Below are 19,835 nucleotides of genomic sequence, written 5' to 3' on the forward strand. Positions count from 1 at the left end.
TTGGACATGTTGAAGTGTGTTTTCTTGGTTAAACCTTGTGTTGAATGGGCTATGGGGTCTCTTACTCCATAGGGCCTCATGTATTTTTGTGATGTGGGTCACACAGCACCCTCTGTGCCGTGACCCAGGGGTGTCCTAGGGACTCCCCAACATAGACTCCATACCCTGGGACTGACTACTGTCTCCCAGGGCATGTAAAGTCACCAAAGACTTTGCTAGTCTTGAATCCTGAACAGAACCAGTACAAACCATCATATTGTGGACGTACTGGCTGGGGCAATTCGATTGCCCCAGGGTCTGTTAGTCGAGGGGGCACGTCTCCGTCCCCCCTGATCGAGTTTTGGCTGGTGGCAGTGGAAACTACTTTTTATATTCGACCGCGAATATTTCCCTATGGGATTTCCCATTGTTTTAGGCTAACACATTTAATTATTTATTTACGGTAGCCTTAAACATACCGCCGGTTTATATATTTATTTTTTATAACTCCGGTTGGGACTTTTTGCCAAAACTTGATTCTAAAATGGCGTTGGTGTTCGCCTCTGTAACTCTGACCCAAAGTGGAGCCCTTTGTTCCACTTTTGGCGGGCTTCTCCACAGAAGCCCTCCAAAGTGGTGCCACTCTGTCTGGGGTACTTAGGAGGGGTGGAGGGGGATTTAGGCACCCTGGACTGAGTTACCTTGGTAACTCAAGTCGCACTCCGTCCTGATTGGCCCAAGTGGTGAGCCGCCCGGCTCACCACTTAGCATGGTTGAGTGACAGCTAGGCTGGGTGAATGGGGGTTTGCTGCATAAAAGCAGGGCTTTGGGGACTGGGACTTCAGAAGTCGCCACAGGACCAAGAATCCGACGAGGGAAGAGCTGAGCCGACCTGCTTCGACGACACCACCCGGTGGAGCCCTGCTGAACCGTCTCACCACTTTTTCCCGACGACCGAGGAGAACTCTTAACGGAGTGGCTCCTTCCCTTGACTGGTGGGGACAACCAGTTTTCGCCTTCTTTCCGTTCTTTGAGGTATCTCGTGGCCGCCTTGCCTGTGCCAAGCACCCCGGCAACCGGAATACCACACGTTACCCCCATACCGCGAAAGTCGGTACCAACCCTTTAACCGGAGGACTCCGCGGCTGGTTTCTTCCCGGGCAGTGCAACGACCCTCTTCTTCTGCTCTTCAGCGAGAACTTCTTCTCCCCTGACCGACGTCGAGCCCTGCTGCCACTGCCTGGAACAACTGCCACCGCTGGAGGATCCTTTCCGCTTAAGGTACTGTGTTCTGCCTGGCTTCCCTTGCTACCGACTGTACGGGGTAGATTTAGTCCCCGGCTTTCGAACCTGGGAGTGCCTGGGACACTTTGGCTAAACTTTCTGAGCCACTCTAACCTCTTTTTGACTCTTTGCAAGACTTTGAATCTCTAACTAACAGTGTGATCTTGGGCACATTTTCGCTCCGGCTACTCTAAGAGTGGGCCCTGCCTAGTGACTTTTGCTCACCTGTGACTTTATTCTTCTTTAAGCCTATTGCAAGTGCTCTGGACCTTAGAGTGGTGTGTCTAACCCATTTCTGCTTTTTCTCTCCCTTTCTTGGAAACTACTAGAGTGTCATCTAACGTTAAGCACTCACCTCTGTTTTAATTAAGTGGTGTTTACTTAGAGTTGTCTAGATAGGAGAAAGGATTGAATCTACTTTCATTATAACTGTGTTGAAGTGCTTTTACTATATTTTTGCTAGAGTGTTTTTAACTTATGTGTATTTTAAATAAATAACTATATACTTTTGAAACCAAGCTCTGGTCAGTGTTTGCTTGTGCTATTGTGTTTTGGTACATATTGTGTATACTTTACATACTGCCTAACTCTTCTTGAGAGAAGTCTGACTGCTCAGCCACAGCTACCAGGTAAATCTGGGTGGTACAGACTGCTACCAAAGGGGTTTACTGCTCTACCTGTAGTCTTAAATCTTTTGCAGTGTTCCCCAAGGGAACTGCACAGGTTTCTGCCTAACAGAGGCGATGATCACGGCCCAAGAAATCTTTAAGATCCTAGCATTAGACAATGCTAGGACTGCTCATTCAACCATGCGCAGCCAGATTTATGCCACTGGGGACAAAGCGGCAATGCCTTGGCTTGGCTGCAACGGCAGGGGAATACACGTAGTTACGTCAGGGCCATCCGAGGGACCGAAGGAGACCTGCTCCTCGAGGACCTAGACATTGCCAATGCCTTTGCAACGTTCTATAAAGCCTCTACGCCTCCAGGGAAACCACACCTACAGGGGCACCCCCTCACTGGCTGGACTCCATCGAGCTCCCCAGGCTCTCCGCGGCTCAGACCGAAAAGATGGAAGCGGAGGTCACTGAAGAGGATGTCGCTGCTGCTTTGGCCCAGCTCCAAGCTGGGAAAACCCCAGGCCCGAATGGCTTCCCAGTGGAAACTTGGCAGTGAGCTTGGGACTATGCACTGTATGCTGCTACACTCCTGCACTGATGGAATGCTTCCACACGACCTCAGGCAGTCCACCATTGTTGTAATTCCCAAACCCAGTAAACCCACAGACCTCTGCGCCTCATATAGACCCATTTCACTCATCAATGGAGAGACTAAAATCCTAGCCCAGGTCCTGGCCAACAGAATGCTTGGGGTCATCCGCTCCCTAATCCACCCGGACCAATTTGGGTTCATGTCGACTAAATCCACCAGGATGAATCTGCGAATGGTCCACTTCGCAATTAGCCAGGCCTCCACTATCAAGGAGCCTCTGGCTCTACTTGCAGTGGACTTAGAAAAAGCATTTGATTCGGTCGGGTGGACTGCCCTGTGGGATATTATGGGCCGCATAGGGTTTGGGCCTAAATTCATGGCGTGGGTCAAACTACTGTACAGGGCCCCTGAGGTGTGGTGTGGGTGAATGGGATCTCCTCTAGACTCTTCCCTCTGGGTCGGGGAACCAGGAAGGGATGCCCCTTCTCCCCCCTTCTTTCTGTACTAGCCATAGAGCCCCTCGCAATTTGGCTCAGGACGTCCCTGGAGTGGTCGTGGTTCACGTGGCCTGGGGGGCGGGGGGGGTGGCGGGTTTCCCTCTATGCCGAGGACCTGCTCATTTACATGAGCCAACCCCAAGGTCTTGTGCCCCGAGATCACCAAAATCCTTGCTGAATATCAGGAGTTTTGTGGGCTCAAAGTCAATAGGCAAAAGACGATCTTTTTCCCACTCCAAGGTGGGAACAACGTGATTCTGCGGCACTGTCCCTACTCAGTCTCCACCCAGAGTTTTGTCTACCTCGGCATTCGGGTTCCCTCCCACCCTGACGATTTTCTTGGGCTTAATCTTCAACCATTGGCGATCCGGCTTGAAGTGGACGTCACCTACTGGCAATCCCTCCTCCTGGGCATGCTGGGGAGGGTCGCCCTTTTCAAAATGCTTTCCCTCCCGAGATGTCTTTATGTCCTGCAGAACACTCCTGTTCACATTCCCTGCAAGACCTTAGCTTCCATAGACCCTATTCTCCGGAAACTCCTATGGGGGTGAAACAATCCTGCATCACCCTGACCACACTGCAACAGTCAGTTTGGGGGGGCTGGGAATACCCTGCTTTAGGGCTTACTACTGGGCTTCTCAGTTGGGGCTCTTGAATTATTGGCTCCATGCAGACCCGGCTCTGCCACATGTCGGAAACGAGACCCGATACATGGGCTAGAGAAAGCCCCTCTGGGTTATATACGGGACAGACACAATAGCGGCTGACCTCCCAGCATTGATACTACAAATACGGTCTGTGTGGATTGAGGCCCTCCAAAACATCGGGTGGGAGGAACGGGTGACGATGGCCCAACCTATGTAAGACAATGGGTATATCCCGGAGGTCATGACAATGGGCCGCTTTCCTAGCTGGGAGGACCGAGGCATACTGACATTATCGGAGGTCCTACAAGACGGACATTTGAAACCGTTTGAGACCCTACGAGATGAGTTCGGCCTCCCGCCGGGCGACATCTACAGATATATACAACTTACAAGCACCCTACATGCCCAATTCCCCGTACTCTCAGACATCCCCAAAAGCTCCTCCCTGGAGGTGAATGTCCTACAAGCTAGAACTCTGGCGAAACCCATATCCACGCTTTACCAAGCGATCACCGCATTTGGGGCCCGGGACTTAACCCGTTTGAGGGAGAGATGGGAAGGGCTGGTAGGCCCCCTCAAGTCGGAGGAGTGGGTGGAGGCTCGTTCCCTCGCGAAATAGGCATGGACTCCAAACTAAGGCTCATACAATACAAAATACTTAATCAGACCTATTACTCACAGGTGCCTATGGCTAAATGGGGGCTACTGGAGGACGCCGCCTGTCCTAAATGTCGTAGGGTGACAGGCACCTTTTACCAAATGATATGGGAATGTGAGGTCATTCATGGATTCTGGGGGGAATGCATTCATGAAATCCATATGATCCTAGATACGCCGGCACAGCTGGAACCTAAGGCCGCGCTGCTGAGGGTTTGGGGGGATGGTGAAAACTCAAGAGCGGAAAAAACATTCATGGCTGTTGCGCTGGTCCTCACCAAAAGACTCATAGCCACCACATGGGGTGCGAATGATGAACCCACACTGGGTAGATGGACTAATGCGATGGATAGATGTGCGTCCCTGGAGAAACGTATATACTCTGCCAGGGGCTGCCCAGGTAAATTCTTGAAGGTATGGGGTAAATGGACTGGCATCGCATAACTTGGGAACACCCAGAGCACTACTTGGGCATAATGCACCGACCCTGTTTCTCCCATGGGGAAGCCCCCCTGCTCCTCCCTATCAGAACTGTGTACCCAATTGGTGGAACTCGAACACTATGATGACCTGAACCACCGAAGGTCGCTTGGTGTATCCATCTGTCCCTCGCCCTTTTTGACTGGCCTACTGCCCTACCCAGCTTTATTTAAATATTCAATGTTTGTTGTTTGAGGGATGGGAATGCCTGTCCGAGCTTGTTGTAAACCAATAAAAATAATTTATCAAAAAAAAGAATCATGTATGAAATCCACAATGCACAAATCCGAAGAAATCCACGAAAAAGAACACGAAATCCACAGGAAAAACCAAGAAAAAACCCAAAAAACCAGCAAGGCATCAGATCAGGAAGCAGCAACACATAAATCCAGCAAAAAACCACGAAGGAGCACAAAAAAGTAGGAGAAAAAAATCTTTCCATAATCCAGGAACAAAGCAAAAAAGCATGATCGAAAACGGAAATCCAAGTAGAAGAAAAAATAATGAATCCAGGAAAAGTGACCATTCCAGCATCCACGAACAAAAAACAGATCCAAAAAACCACATCCACAGAAAAAAAATCAATTCCGAAAAAAATCAAAAGAAAAAACTAAACAAGAACTCCACAAGAAATGTCCTATTCGGAAAACGAAGGATCCAAAATGGCAGGGACTTATAACGTATACATACTTCAATGGAAACACATTGATACGTATAGAAAAAGGACGGCAGAGCGACACCAAATGGCGAAAAAAGATATCTGTCTTTGAAATATGTCAGAGTACTTGTTAATATTATAATACCAAAAATAGCTATATAAAATGCATTTTTACTTTAGAAAATGTCAGTATAGAATATATAAAAATATGTTGAAATAAGTTATAGAAAAATAAGTTAAAATAAGTTAAATGACTAAAACAGTCAGTTATATTTAAATGTTTATAATTGTTTGAAAAAAGCACTGTTTGATAAAAGCATATAAATTCAATGGAAAAAAATGCAATGAATGTTCATTTCGATGGAAAGGTGTTTCAATAAATACATTTAGATGGAAAAAGTCTATGGATCTTTTTTCGATGAAAACACTGTATACCCTTTTATATATCCTGATAATATATAAGACGCACCTAAATATATTTCTAAACCAGACATAGATATTGCAAAAATACCTGCTAAAAAATGCATTGTACACATATAGGATTATGAACACTTATACACACTACTACAATTATACTGTTTCTTAATATCTAGGGAGTGATTTGAGAACGATGGTTCCATATTATTTAGTGACCTGAAAAGGAACACATAATGCACACACAAAGACCGAGTGGAAGGAAGAAGGGATGAAAAATTAATGCAAGAGAAAGGGAGAGAGAAAAAGAGCGAGAGGAGGAGAGGGAGAGAGATGAAACTAGGGATGATGACAGACAGAGTTTGGGGAGGCTGAAGAGAGTTCAAATGTGACTGTAATAGCAGCAATGTGATATTTAGGAGTAGAAATAAGGACTGGCAGCAGAGGTTGGTGAACGAGGTAGATGAACACTACCAGCCCTTTAGGGCTTTTGGGCAATGTCTGGGGGGTTCTTTACAAACATCTGACAGGTGGATCCAGTATCTGAGTCCTTCCACCTTAACAGCGAGTGGAGTACAGTATATGACTTTGAAGGGTCCATTAAATCTGGGGCTTTCCCAATTGCAGACGAAGGCCCGCAAGTAGACAAGGTCTCCTGGCAGCAGCGGTTGGGTTGATGTCAGTCGTGGAGACAGCTGTGGCATCTGGCATGTCTTCTGCTCGGGGTGGTGCGATCTGTCGGCAAACACATTTTATGGCACGAGTTAGGGTGGTGAGGTACTCTTAGAACTCGTCACCTAAGGCAGCTGCTGCCTTATGGGCGTCTGACGCCTTTCTAATGGGGTACAACGGTGTATACATTTTCCGGCCAGTGATCACATCGCGGGTGGATAAATGGTGGTCTTTGCACATGCTGAAAAGTGCTAGGGGCAGGCAGTGCACCCAATTCCTTTGAAGGGTGGTGCAGAGTTTGGACGATTTACTTTTGAGGAGGCCGTTGATCCTCTCCACAACCCTGTTGTTCTGGGGGTGGTAAATCGTATACATCCTGTGCCTGATGCCAAGTAATTTAGTGATCTCTTTGAACAATTCATTAAAAAAGTGTGTGCCATTATCTGACCTTAAAATGTCACACACTCCCCATCTGGGGAACACACACTAGAAATGTGGCCACACATTTGGCATCCGGGTGTGTACAAGGTCCCACCTCCACCCATCGTTAGAAGGGGTAGACAACAACGATCAAGTATTGTGACCCATTGCATCTCTTGCGCATGTCCATGTAGTCAATTTGTAACTCGCGGGATAACGTTCCTCGTAGTGTGCGCAGTGTCATTCCTGTACTGAAACTTTGGCATGTGGTGCATCGAATGGTAATGCTCGCTGAATCTTCCTGAAGGTTTGGAACAAACTAATCCAGAAGGATGTCAGCGGCAATGTGGTGCTTGGAACTGTGGGAGGGGTGGTGTAATTGGTCAAATGCAACTGTTAACAACTCAGTCGGTATCACTGTCTTCCCAGAGCATTCTTGTCTCCATAATCGATCAGTTGGGGATTGCTTGCACCCTCGATTTACCCATAAGTGCTTTTCATCTTCTGGGGCTCTTCCCTGTCGTTCAATAATCTGTGATGTGTGCAAGGTATTGTAAGGGACGGGTTGTTTGGAGGTAGGTGTAGTGATCACATATTCTGTTGGCATGGGCACAGGGAGATATGCCGCGAGTTTGGCAGCTGCATCTGCGGCAGCATTCCAGAGTGATACCTCGTCTGTGTTGTTAGTGTGGGTGACACACTTGACGACCGCCACTACAGAGGGATGCGATAACGCAAAGATCAATCTGTCTAAATGCGCGGCATGCTGTACTGGGGAACCATCTGCCCACCTGAAGCCCCTCCTTTTCCATCATGAGAGACCGGCATGCACTGTTGTAGTGATGTACGGCGAGTCTCAATAGAAAGTCATGTGGTACCACTGCGAAGCTTTAAGCGTTTCAATGAGTGCAATGAGCTGCGCCGCTTGAGCTGAGTAATGCCTGGGCAATCTTTTTTGTATCAGTATTACATATTTGCTATCCACTAGTCGTACCACTGCTGTGCCAGAATGCCTGTCTTGGTCAACAGTTGCTAAACCGTCAATGAAGAGGCTCCCTCCCGCCCCCAGTGAACTGTCTTTTGCCTTGGGTATGTCATCTTCCTCTCCTTTGTACGTTACACAGTCATGTCTTGCTAAATTCTCATCTGTGCACATTTCTGTTATGAAAGTGGTGGGATTGACAGTTTTGCACCGTACAATGTGTATATTTCGGCTGGAGAGGATAACGTCGTACCCAGACACTCTTTGGGTTGTTAAGATTTGTACCTTTCTAGAATGGCAAACACTGCATGTTCAACGTATAGCGTGACAGAGCAACCCATCACTATGGTGTAACTTTTCTCTATGACAATCTCTCAGGCACCTGTTCCAAATCTTCCTGGACAAACTGGGTCGGGCTGCAAGGGCCATCAGAGGGTATTGAACTTTCCTGTACTCTACCATAATCTCACAGGATATCCAAATTGCCAGTACTATCTCGCCATCATCTGGCCTGTCCTCAAATAAATCTGCATCAGTCACCTCTGTCAGGGGTATCGTGGGGTCAATACAAAGTACTGTGCACCACTCACACTGATGTTGGTAGTTTCCAATCACCACGATGCGTTTATCAGAAACCATTAGACCCTGCAAGGAGAGTATAGTTCCTGGTGCCAACTCACGCGATGCAACTGGTTGAAAAATAATGTCTGTGGACACACGCCAACAAACCTTGCCAATCTGAGGTACCGCCTCCACAAGTACCGTTATCACATACACAAACATGTTTGGTTCTACCGGAATTCCACGGACCACCACTTCACTGCCCAATGCATGAATAATAAGCATGGCTCTGATTGCACACATTCCTTGCGTTGCACGCACCATGCCACTGCATGTAAAGGAGATTGTCATGTTCAACTTGCTGGGCTGGTCCCTGCCCAACAGGGTGACTGGGGAGCTTTCAAAATGCAACAGGCCGGCGCGCACAACTTCCCCCCATCTTAATTTCAACCTCCTTAGTGTATGGAACCGTGGAGACTGCCCCAGAGAAGTCATGTTTGTCGAGAGGCTGGCCTGACTGTGGGAATCTTCCCTCTCTGAGACATGGTTTTGTGCCACCCATGTCGACCATGCAAATGAATTGTTTATTTCCTTTCTCTGTGCCCACAAAGGGTTTCTCATCAGGGCGGACAGTCATAGATAGAACTCGGGACACAAGTGCTCTCTGTGGCTGTCCTAGTCAGGGTATGTGTTCGACCAGGGGAACGTGAACAGGTTGTTCCCCCATCACCCTCACTCCTGATAGGGTACGCTGTGCCATTCAGCACTTCATTGGGTGTGTTCATGTTATTGTTCCTGTGTTGGGGAATTGGTTGCTGTGGGTAATGCAGTTGTTGGTTAGTTTGGGGAGGTGCTTGTGCTCCCGGGGGTCTGGGTCGGAGCTGTATGTATGCTTGTTGTATGTCATAAGGGATTGATGTCATCCTTTGTGTGGGAATCTGTTGCATATTTTGGGGTGGTGGGTGGTAGTTATTCACTGTGTTGTATCCAAGTCATGGCCTGCTTCTACACTCCCTCGAAAAATGTCCCCACTTTGCGCAACTCCAGCATTGCGACAGTCGCACGCCTGCGCCTCATGGACCCATACTTCTGCCGAACCCGCCTCTACCTCCCCTAATTTCGCCCCTCCCACGCTGCTGACCTCCTTGTTGCTATTCTTGGGTGTAGAAATGCTATCCGCCTCCCCACTGCCCTTGTCCTCCATCTGGCCAAAGCGCTGCTATGCTGACATCTGCGTTCCCTTGTGCGCTTCCAATCGCCTCTGTTTGTGCAGGTATGGTCACCGCCCCTTGCATAACTACATTAGCTAATTTCCTCTGCACTAGTTTCGCCTCATTTACCTTTAGTTGCTGTGCTGTCTCTTTTTCACACTCCTTTATCTGTTTGCAATGGTGCAGTATTATACTGTGTATTTCCAGCCACCCCTTCGCCTGAATGCCCACAGTCTTGTCTAACGCCTTTTGTAACTTCCTTCGTCAAGCCTCTTTTGATCACAAAATAGAAAAGAGGAACTGACCAGTCCCAATGGTCCCCCGTCTCCGCTCTCCACAGCTCCCTAACCTTAATAATGTACTGCGGGGGATCTTCATCCTCGCCCATGACATGTTAATTGACTGCATGTCTGGCGTGTCATGGTAGGTGCGTTGAAGAGCGCCCTACACCTGTGCTCGGATGTTATTATGTCGAGTGCTGCCATGCGCATTGTCTAACCTCACTCCTGGGTATCCTGCTTTGACCCACACGTCTCCTGCCTTATCTCGTACTATTGCCACTTATAAACTTTTCACATCACCCACGGCAAGGGGCACACCTGCAGTCTGTTTTTCAAACGTGTATATCCATTTCCCTGCACCAGCCGTCAACAGCGGGCGCGCCTTTATCAAATTGTTTTTATCAATCTTTGCCAAAGGCACATACTGTGCTCGGCCTATGCCCTTGCGTATTGGCGGCATCTGTAACCCAGCTCTTTTCTCTATTTTTCTCTTGCCACTTCCCTTTTGTCTTGCCACTGCCATCTGGCCAAACCTCCTTACCCTTTCATCCCACAAACCTTCTACCCGTGGGGTTGTCTTTGGTGCCTGCTGCTCTTCCTCCTCCCCATCATCTTCGAATTCGTCCACAGTACTCCACCCGCTTTCTCCCGGGCCACCTGCTTCTCTGTCGGGCTTCATGTTTACATACCCTGTGCTGGCTGCTCGCTCATTCTTTTCTTTCTCTATGTGTACATCTCTTATTGTTGTGCTATCTAATCTAAACAAAATGTCATCCACTCTTCACTCATCTAAACCGTTCCCCTTTGCCTCACTCTGTGCTACTCGCAATCACGCTAGTTTTGGTTGTGCCATTTGGAGTGCTTCTTCTAGCTCCCTCTGCCCTGCGCACTCTGAAGGGGGAGCGGGAGCTGGAGTGGGTATATATGAGGGTGGTGGGACACAGGCCCGCGTAGATATATATGTTGGGTTAGAATACCCTGTCACTGGGCGTGTTGTCAATGGATACACCCCCTTATGTGTTGGTCGTGCCTCACTCCCCTCTGATTGCTCGTCTCCCTACTGGGTATTTTGTCCCTCCCTTTCATCACTATTTTCCACATCCTCGATCATTTTCCATAAATCTAGACTTTCCGTTTCTGCAGCTGCTTGCTTTTGTATTTATCAGCTAAAAATGCAGTCATGTCTTCCAGAATTCCCTTATTATGGCTGCCATTGCTCTGGCCTTGAACGGGGCATCCCCCCCCCTTGTGTCTCTTTTACCCACTGTTCATGATACCTTTTGATTTTATCCCTACAAAGTGGCAGAACTTTGTACATGTACTCTAGCGGAGTCTCCCCTCTCATTGCAGCGATTTTACGCATTTTAAAGTGCTCCTATTCTCCTAATTATGCGCTGCACATGCTGCAAAAATGTCAGTAAAGAAAATATTTGTTCCTGTCTCTTCCACCCTGTCAGCTCACGTTAATTCCCCACCCCCAGCCTTTTCACATACACTCAGTACTTCACTGCACTCACTCAAAACACAATACAAAAAAACACTGCCCCTTCTTGGGCTTCTGCCTCCTTCAATACATCATAAACTCTAAAAACAACAAGCTAAAATAACCACTACGATATCAAAGCCCACTAATTATACAGGGCTTCTACTTGTTTTCTTTTCCTCTGTTACACAAAAAAGTGGTACCACCATTTCCCCTCACTCGGGGAAGGCTCCCTAAACTCCTGTTTTTCCTTTCCGTCCTTAAAAATCAATAATAATAATAAAAAATACAAATCACGTCCTACACCTTTGTTTTCCATTAAGTCACATATCACACTCTTCCTCATATACCACACCCCTACTTGTTATCACTTGCCAGGGTATTCTTACATATGCATATTCACCCGAACTCCTCCACCACGGGTTCCCAACACCGGCCTCCACTCTCCTTCGAGCCACACCCGCTTCAAAGAGCAGACAGAACCTCTGTGAAAACAGGTCCTGTAAACCTTTGGGAATTACGTGTTTTGGGGACTGGTCGCTGAAGTTGGGCGTGGCTCCTCTGGAGAAGCCGCCTTGCAGCCTCCATCGGTGCAGGGGTTGCTGGGATCACGTTGGGGTCACCAAATGAAGGCACACCCCTGTACACTCACACCAGAAAAAATACAACCTGCTAGGGAAAAAGACCCAGGAATTTCTTGCAAGGATAACAAATATTTATTTTCCATACAAAAAGGAAAAGCGCCAACAAAGAACAAAGAAGGTTCTGCCTTTCGTCCGCTTGTGTGGCATATTATAAGCTCAAGGTTGGCCTAACAATCAATTATGTGCTGGTGATAACAATGTCATTCTATCATGGCTACACTTCAACTGACTGGCAGATACATAGAGGGGCTCGGGGGAGAGCTGAGGTCACCCTAACTCATCACTTCACTCGTTCCCAGGCAGATCAGCAACTCTCAAGGTCCTCCACCTTCGGTTTTCTGCTATAATTTAGACGCCACCCTGTACCTTGCTGCACAAATCACGTGAACCACTTGCGAAGGCGCGATAGCCTTGCCTTCTGATCTTAGTGATCTATTGGGGGGTGTAAAGGTTTTATGGTTGGTGGTCTGGGCTTGGATGGTCCTGTGGCATGCAGGGGTCTCAGGAAGAAAGTGCTGCCAAGCTATATTTCTCGTGCAGGGATTGTTGGGGGCAGGAGGGCCTTGCTATCTGTTCTGTTGGATGGTACTGCCAAGAGGCGTGCTACTACCTTCTCATGACCATGCTTGGCGCATTCCTCCCAGGGAGTGAGTGCCTGTAACTTCTGCAGAACAATGGAGAATTTCATTGACTCTGTGAGACCTGGTCAGGGTGGGGGTGGTGTTTGCGCTTATGCAAGGGGTCTGCTGCTAGAGCTTGGAATACTGTTAGCCGTGCTTGGACCTAAGTTCCAACATGGCTGCTAATTTCTAAGATGGCATCTACATTTGCATCTGTCTATTACAAGCTCTGGCTCGGCCACACATCTTTCGCTACATGCATCCCCCTCCCCTCTTCTCCCCGCATGGGCCCACTAGCGTTGATTTCTTATTCAAGATCACCTAGGGGGGTGGGAAGACTCTCTCTCCTCCCCATCAATATAGAGGAGGGTGTCGGTTTCAGAATACAATAGGTAATGAGAACACATCTAGAGCGTACCTAGATCTGAGTTGCCTGGATAGTGGGAAAAAGGCCTAGGATTCAAAGCACAACAGGTAATGTGAACATACCTAGATTTGAGTTACCTGAATAGTGGGAAAAAGGCCTAGGATTCAGAGCACAACAGGTAATGTGAACACACCTAGGTTTGAGTTACCTGGATAGTGGGGAAAAAGGCCTAGCATTCGGAGCACAACAGGTTATGTGAACACACCTAGATTTCAGTTACCTGGATAGTGGGGGAAAAAGGGCTAGGATTCAAAGCACAGCAGGTAATTTGGAACACCTGCCCAATAGTGCTTCTGCTACAGATGTATGTGTTCCCGAGGACGTGGTTTTACGGTGAAAGGTTAGTAAATGTGGTTACGCAAATATGAGCTAGTGTGATAATTGGGATAGATTCCAGCGGGGAACAGTGTTTGATGTCGCCTAGCTTGTTAGTTGCTGCTGGTTGACTGTGGCCTGCCTCCTGCTGACACCTGCAGACACCATCTAGAGCTGCCTCTGTAGGAGCTGTCCTTTGCCTCAGGGTCCTTCAACGCAGGGGTTGCAACGGGCAGGGGACTGCCCTAGCACTATGCGTCTTATTAGGACTCTGGACCAATCGCAGCCAAGAGGTGGGATTACACCACTGCAACCACACAGGTGGGTCGGGGAGGCTAAAGGGGCCAGCGGTCTGGACACAGCCAAAAAGGGAACACCATAACTAGATGCTCTCAGATGATATTAAAGCCTAATTTACACACAGCACAAGGGTCAAGCACTCCCAAACCCTAACGCTTACCTCGAGAAGCCAGCTAAAGTGATCTTGGGAAGCCGATTGCAGCCCTAGGCCATAGCAGGAGCTAGGTGGATTTTTTCAGTCAAAGCGGAGGGTGGGAAGGGAGGCGGGGCAGAAGGGGAATCTGGAAGCGACAATGCTGCGGGTTGAGGGAATGGAGTTCGCCAGTTGGCATAGTCTACTCTGGACATAATGAATGAGATAACAGGAAGTGTTGTATGGGTGAAGGAGAGGAATGGTAGGATCCTTTTTACCGTGTGCAGGAGGAAGAAGCATTTCTTGATTATTGTGTTTATTTGTGGTTCTAGTGTTAGTTTGTTGTCCATTAGGACTCCCAAGATTTTTGATTGTTTCCGATGGCGTCGGTGCTGTTCCTAGTGCTGTGGGCCATGGGATGTATTGGTTGTTTTCCTGGTTTTGGGGTATAACCATTATTTCTGTTTTGCCTGGGTTGAGTTTGAGGCCATTTGTGTTCATCATTCATAGAGTTCTTGTAGACAGTCTTCCAGTGTTGTGTTTTCTTCTTGTGCATCTTCGATTTTGTAGATGATTTGTGTTTCATCTGCATAGTTATAGCACAATGTGTCAAAAAGGAGAATCCAATTGCAAACAGATCAAAAGGCATGGCTCCTATTTTGCATTTTCCTGATTTTTGTAATGCAGCAAAGGACTGAAAACTGCAGAAAGGATTTGGGAGTGTTTCTGTAAATTATATTTCAAAGCTTAAGAAAGGACAGCGCAGTTGCAGTCCCTGCTACATAAGTACTTAAAGCACGTGGACTGTTGTCACCTCTTAAAGTAGTTTAACAACAAGTAAAAGGTGTTTTATTCATATTTAATAAATACGATGGTGCACAATACTCTGAGAAATGTTGTGCAACGGGCAGTGTTACAGATAGTGGAGCCAGTCTCTGGGCTGGGTGCCTTTACAAAGATACAGTGATGATATATGTGATACTAAGCCTGGTGGTGAGGGGGTGATGGACATGGGACATAAGAGACCATAAATATGGTATACATTTAGGCATTGAGACATTTTCATGAACGCAGTTTAGATAAATGCAACGTCAGGGTATGACTGGGCAGTTAGGGCAATTGGAGTCAGTTATGAAGGCCACTGGACAGGGTATCGGGTCTAGCTTGATCCTACTCCTAAATAGTTCAGTGGACTGGTTTGCTTGGAGGCCTGTGTGTAGAGCATTCTAGTGATGGGGTCCACTGGCGAAAGGGGCAGAAGCGGGAGGTGGTGCGATGTGGGCGGGGAAATGTAGGTTGCGGAGTGTAGAGCTTGCAAGGGAGTGTAGCAAGAGATGCAGTCGTCAAGGTAGTGTATTTTGATAAGAATTTGAAGAGTGAGCAGTTTTGCACTGAGAGCCACCCTGCTTTATGGCAGTGTGCTGAAGTGAGAGTGGATGTAGGTAGATAATAGCAGGGGCCTATGTCAAATTTGACTACTTTGTGACAGGGGCAGGAGATTACAGGGGAAGGTCAGGGAGTTTTGGCAGAGTGGCGGGTGATGTGTGAGTGGATAGTGTTGCTATTTAGTTGGTTAATCCTAGCCACTGTAGTAGTGGCAGTTATCAAGTGATTGCTTGAGTTTGCTGTCAAAGAGAAACCCAAGGGAGCCTGGAGTGCAGGAGTGGAGGAGGTCAGGAGTAAAGCAGTTATGGGATGGGAGAGTGGAGGTGGCCTTAGAACACAGGAGAAAGATGACCTGAGCAGGGTGTTTATTTTTTAGTTAATGCGCATCTTTTGTTAGAATCTTTCACTACACCTGTCACTGAACACCGTTTTTTTCTCCAAAGTGTTTTTGATGGATGTTTGATCAGCATCATCTACAGTTTTTCATATATTGCTTTCCAGCAGTGAATGTCAAGACAGCAGAGCTATTTCGTGCAACTTTTCAAGATAAAGGACCAGAAGAAGACTTGCGTTCAGCTCGAATATTTACAGGAGGATCAGTAAGTTTACAAGCATTAACAAACACCCTAGCTTAAGGTTGGGTAAAGAGCGAGGGAGTAATAGCGATGCACATATGTAGAGGGCATTTGTTGAATAATGTTGATTTGTGGATTTTGTAACTGGCTGCTACTGTTGAAATGCTGAGAAGAGCTGGGTATATGTTAGTTGTGCCTGGCTCTGCCATTTATCGTCTCGAAGGAGGTGAAAGGAGAACAAACGAGGTGGGCACCTTTGTTTGGGAAGATTTATTACATTTAATAATAGAAGCTTGTACCTCTGGAACTTGTCTGGGCTTGGCCATATTCTCATGTTTAAGGTGTGCCTTAGTCAACTATTTATCCAAGGGCAATAACATGAATAGCAGAGGTTGAAAGGCCCGTAGAGCTTGGACGAGTCAGTCAAATGTCCTGTGTGTCAGACTCATCATTTTTCCATCTGATGGAAATTCATAAGTTGAGCTGAAATTAATTATATTGACATGGGAAAACCTCAAAGCTGGCTGGTACATTTAACAGACATATATGACTGAGGTATGAATTTCTCTTATTTGCCAACTTTATGCACAGCAGAATGTGCCTGAAAATGTTTGACTTTTTACCTGGATCAGTATCATCATTCATTACAAGATCTGTTGGCCGTTTTGACTTTCCTAGGTGTCAGAGACTGGGCAATCATCAGGATTGTCTAAACAAGAGACTGACGTGGTGGCCCTGTTGTGAATTTTACTCATCACCCACTTAAAGCCAGGCACATCTTTTAATAATACAAAGAAGAGAGACACTCTGTCCTAACCAAGAAGAGAGCGCATATCCAATCCTGTGTCTCTGCAGCATCTAACAACTCGGCTGAACTCTTTAAAATCTGCAAAGAACTGGCCAATCCTGCTGCAGTCTCTACCTCTCCTGTGCCTTCCCAGGCCCTCTGTACAGCACTGGCTTCTCCCTTCATCTCTAAAACTCAGGACATCCTGTCCTCTCTCTCCTCCTAGCCTCTCCCTCCCCCACTCCCTGCTCTTCCTTTGGCCTTTCTGCCGCCTCCTCTCCTCCCTCCTTCTCTACCTTTCCCCTATTCGCCGCTGACAAGGTTTCTAGACAAGTCCGATCTATGAAAGTCTCATCAAAACAGGTTCACCCCTGCTCCTCCAAAACCATAAAGGACCACATTGACTCCCTGGTTCCTGCCCTAGCTGATTTCTGCAATCACTCCTTCGCCACTGGAGTCTTCCCATCTTCCCTGAAGCACTCCCTTGGGCACCCCCTTATTAAGAAACCCTCTGGCAACCACTCCTGCCCGGCTAACTATCGCCCCATCTCCATCACTCCCTTCCTGGGTTAGCTCCTGGAGAAACTGGCCATCTCCCAGCTTAATCTGCACACTGAATCTGTTGGTTGTCTTCATGACCATCAGTCTGGCTTCAGAGCTGCCAGAAGCACGGAAACTGCTCTCCTGAACATCTGTGAAGACCTGCTCTCCAACCTTGACTCTAACACCCCTTGCGTCCTCATCCTGCTTGATCTCTCTTCTGCCTTTGATACTGTCAACTCTACCATCCTGCTCAACCGTCTCCGTGATAACCGGGTATCACTGGTCAGGCTCTGGCGTGGCTGACTTCTTTGCTCCCTGAACGACACTCCCAGGCTCAACTTGGGTCCTTCCTCTCTGCTATCTTTTTCTCTGCCTGTGGTGTCCCCCAGGGGTCTAACATCTCTCCCTGGCTGTTGAACCAATACCTGGCACTCTTGGCCCACCGCATAGCTGCTCTCTGCTCCAACTTTCAGTGCTATGCGTATGACAAACAGCTCATCTTCAGGCTACCATTGGCCTCCTCCTCTACTTCCCTCATCTCTGACTGTCTGTCTGCTTTCCAGGAGTGGTGTGCTGCCAATGACCTCTGCCTTAATGCCAGTAAGACTGAGATTCTCCTCATCGGCACACCCGCTCCATCCTTTCCTGTAGCTCTCTGGCTGGCCTCTCTTGGCCCACTTCCTGCTCCCACCTGCAAGGCAAAAAATCTCGGGGTCATCTTCGACTCTACACTCTCCTTCTCTTCTCACATCTCTGACGTCTCTAAGAAGTCACACTACCAGCTACACCTCCTCTGAGGTATTCTTCCTTTCCTCTCCTTCCCCCAGAAGCTCACTGTCTCTAGAGCTCTGGTTCTCTCCAGGCTGGACTCTTGCAACAGCCTCTTTCTAAATCTGCCTGCTCCTACTCTCTGCCCTCTGCAACTTATCCAGAACAGGGCTGCGAGACTTGTACTTGGCCTCAAGCCCAGTGATTGTATCTCTCCAGGACTGAAATCTCTGCACTGGCTCCTAGTGGCTGCAAACCTCTGCATCGTCCACAAGGCCATCTGGGGCCTGGGACCTCAATACCTTCAACTCTCTCTTCCTAAATACCTTCCTTCTCGAGCTCTTCGCTCATCTGCCTCCAATTCCCTCAGGGTCAGTCGCTTCTCCAAGCAATGAGTTGGTGGTAGATCTTTCTTCGGCTGGGGCCTCCCTCTGGAACAGCCTCCCTGAAACTTGAGGAGAATCATCTTCGGTTCCGGAAGCACCTCAAAACCTTTCTCTTTGCGTCTGCTTTTTCTCCTTCTCTCCCTTGCTGATTTCCTGGCTGACACGGAAACTGCACTGGTTACCTGGCCACTCTCTGATCTCGGGCCCATGTCCACTCCCTCGCCAGTCGCACTCCTGCACTGTCTTCCTGGCAACCCCTGCACTTGGTGACTGTTTTCTGTATCCCTACGGTCCCACTTCCAGCACTTGACACCCGACGTCTGCACTTACCATTTCACTTGCCACCTGCTGGCCGTACATTTACTTATTGTTTAATATTGTCTTATCCCATGTACTGCACTGTCCTTTCCCCCGCACTTCTCCTCCTTCCCCTGCCCATGCACTTGCGCGATCTGAATGACACCTGGCCTAGTAGGATTGTTGTCTGTCTTCCCTCTGTTCCCCCTCCTTTGCCTCGTCGCGCCTCGAAACACTTGTGTATAGGCGTGTTATAAATGCCATATCATATCACTCCTGCCCGAAGAGAGTAGCTGATGGATAATCTCGGGAATTTGTTTCATGGCAGCTCTATTTTTTTTCTCACTCTAGTCTCAAGTTTCACAGGCTGAAATTATTTGCAACTGTCTTTAGAGTGTATGGATAACGGTACGATAGAAACGCTGGTGGGTGCGCGCTGGCTCTCAACATGTATTATTCCCAAGAGATATACCCTCTCCCGCAGCGTGACCAAATCTTTGAAGCTCTATCCCATTCTTCCACAGAGAAATAAGTAGATTGGTGTTAGATTGGCGAGTCGCGCAGGGCAAGCAAAAGTTATAATTTTCTCAGAGAAAATTGTGATAATCAACAATTAGTATATAAATTCATCAGATGAAAAACTCAATTGGCCCAATTGCAGGATTTATTCCAAAACATGTGGTAAATGTCTGCTTGCAAGCGACACATGTTTCGACCATGGGTCGTTCTCAAGGTTGCCATTGCATGCCCATATAAGTGTTTGGTTTGCAGGTTACATCATCACAAAAGGATGTGAACGTAGTGTAAAAATATCACAAACAGATGCTTATCAATGCACAGAACAATGTACAAAATAAAATGTCATTACATACCATGTATGTTGATAATCAACATGGTGGGCGAAGAAACACAAGGGACAGAAAAACATAGGACAGATAACAATTCCATTGTTCTTAAGTAACATAATTCATTGGTGGATATAACATTTTTGAAAAAAGCTGTATTAGCACTTCAATATCTGTGGATTATACTATATTATTCATCAACACTGTTGTGTTAATGGTTGCCATTCCATGGCGCGCCATACAGACATCCCCATTCTGGGCTTCTAGTTGCCCAACTGGCAATCTGTCTTGATAATATCTCCATTATTGGTCCAGTAAGATAATGATTAAGTGTAAATGAATAAGTTAGGCTGATGAATGTGATGTTCATT

General features: G+C 47.4%; 1 protein-coding gene across 2 annotated transcripts in view; it reads left to right on the plus strand.

The window, feature by feature from the left end:
- NTAN1 (N-terminal asparagine amidase) overlaps nucleotides 1-19,835 on the plus strand; it is a 724,178-nt gene that overhangs the window by 545,594 nt on the left and 158,749 nt on the right. For both annotated transcript variants that reach the window (XM_069647129.1, XM_069647130.1), the window contains one exon: nucleotides 15,765-15,862. In XM_069647129.1, the coding sequence (XP_069503230.1) occupies nucleotides 15,765-15,862 (98 nt within the window). The remainder of the gene's footprint in view (nucleotides 1-15,764; nucleotides 15,863-19,835) is intronic.

The sequence above is a fragment of the Ambystoma mexicanum genome, chromosome 2q, assembly GCF_040938575.1.
Source record: "Ambystoma mexicanum isolate Mex_15411 chromosome 2q, UKY_AmexF1_1, whole genome shotgun sequence".
Classification (NCBI taxonomy): domain Eukaryota; kingdom Metazoa; phylum Chordata; class Amphibia; order Caudata; family Ambystomatidae; genus Ambystoma; species Ambystoma mexicanum.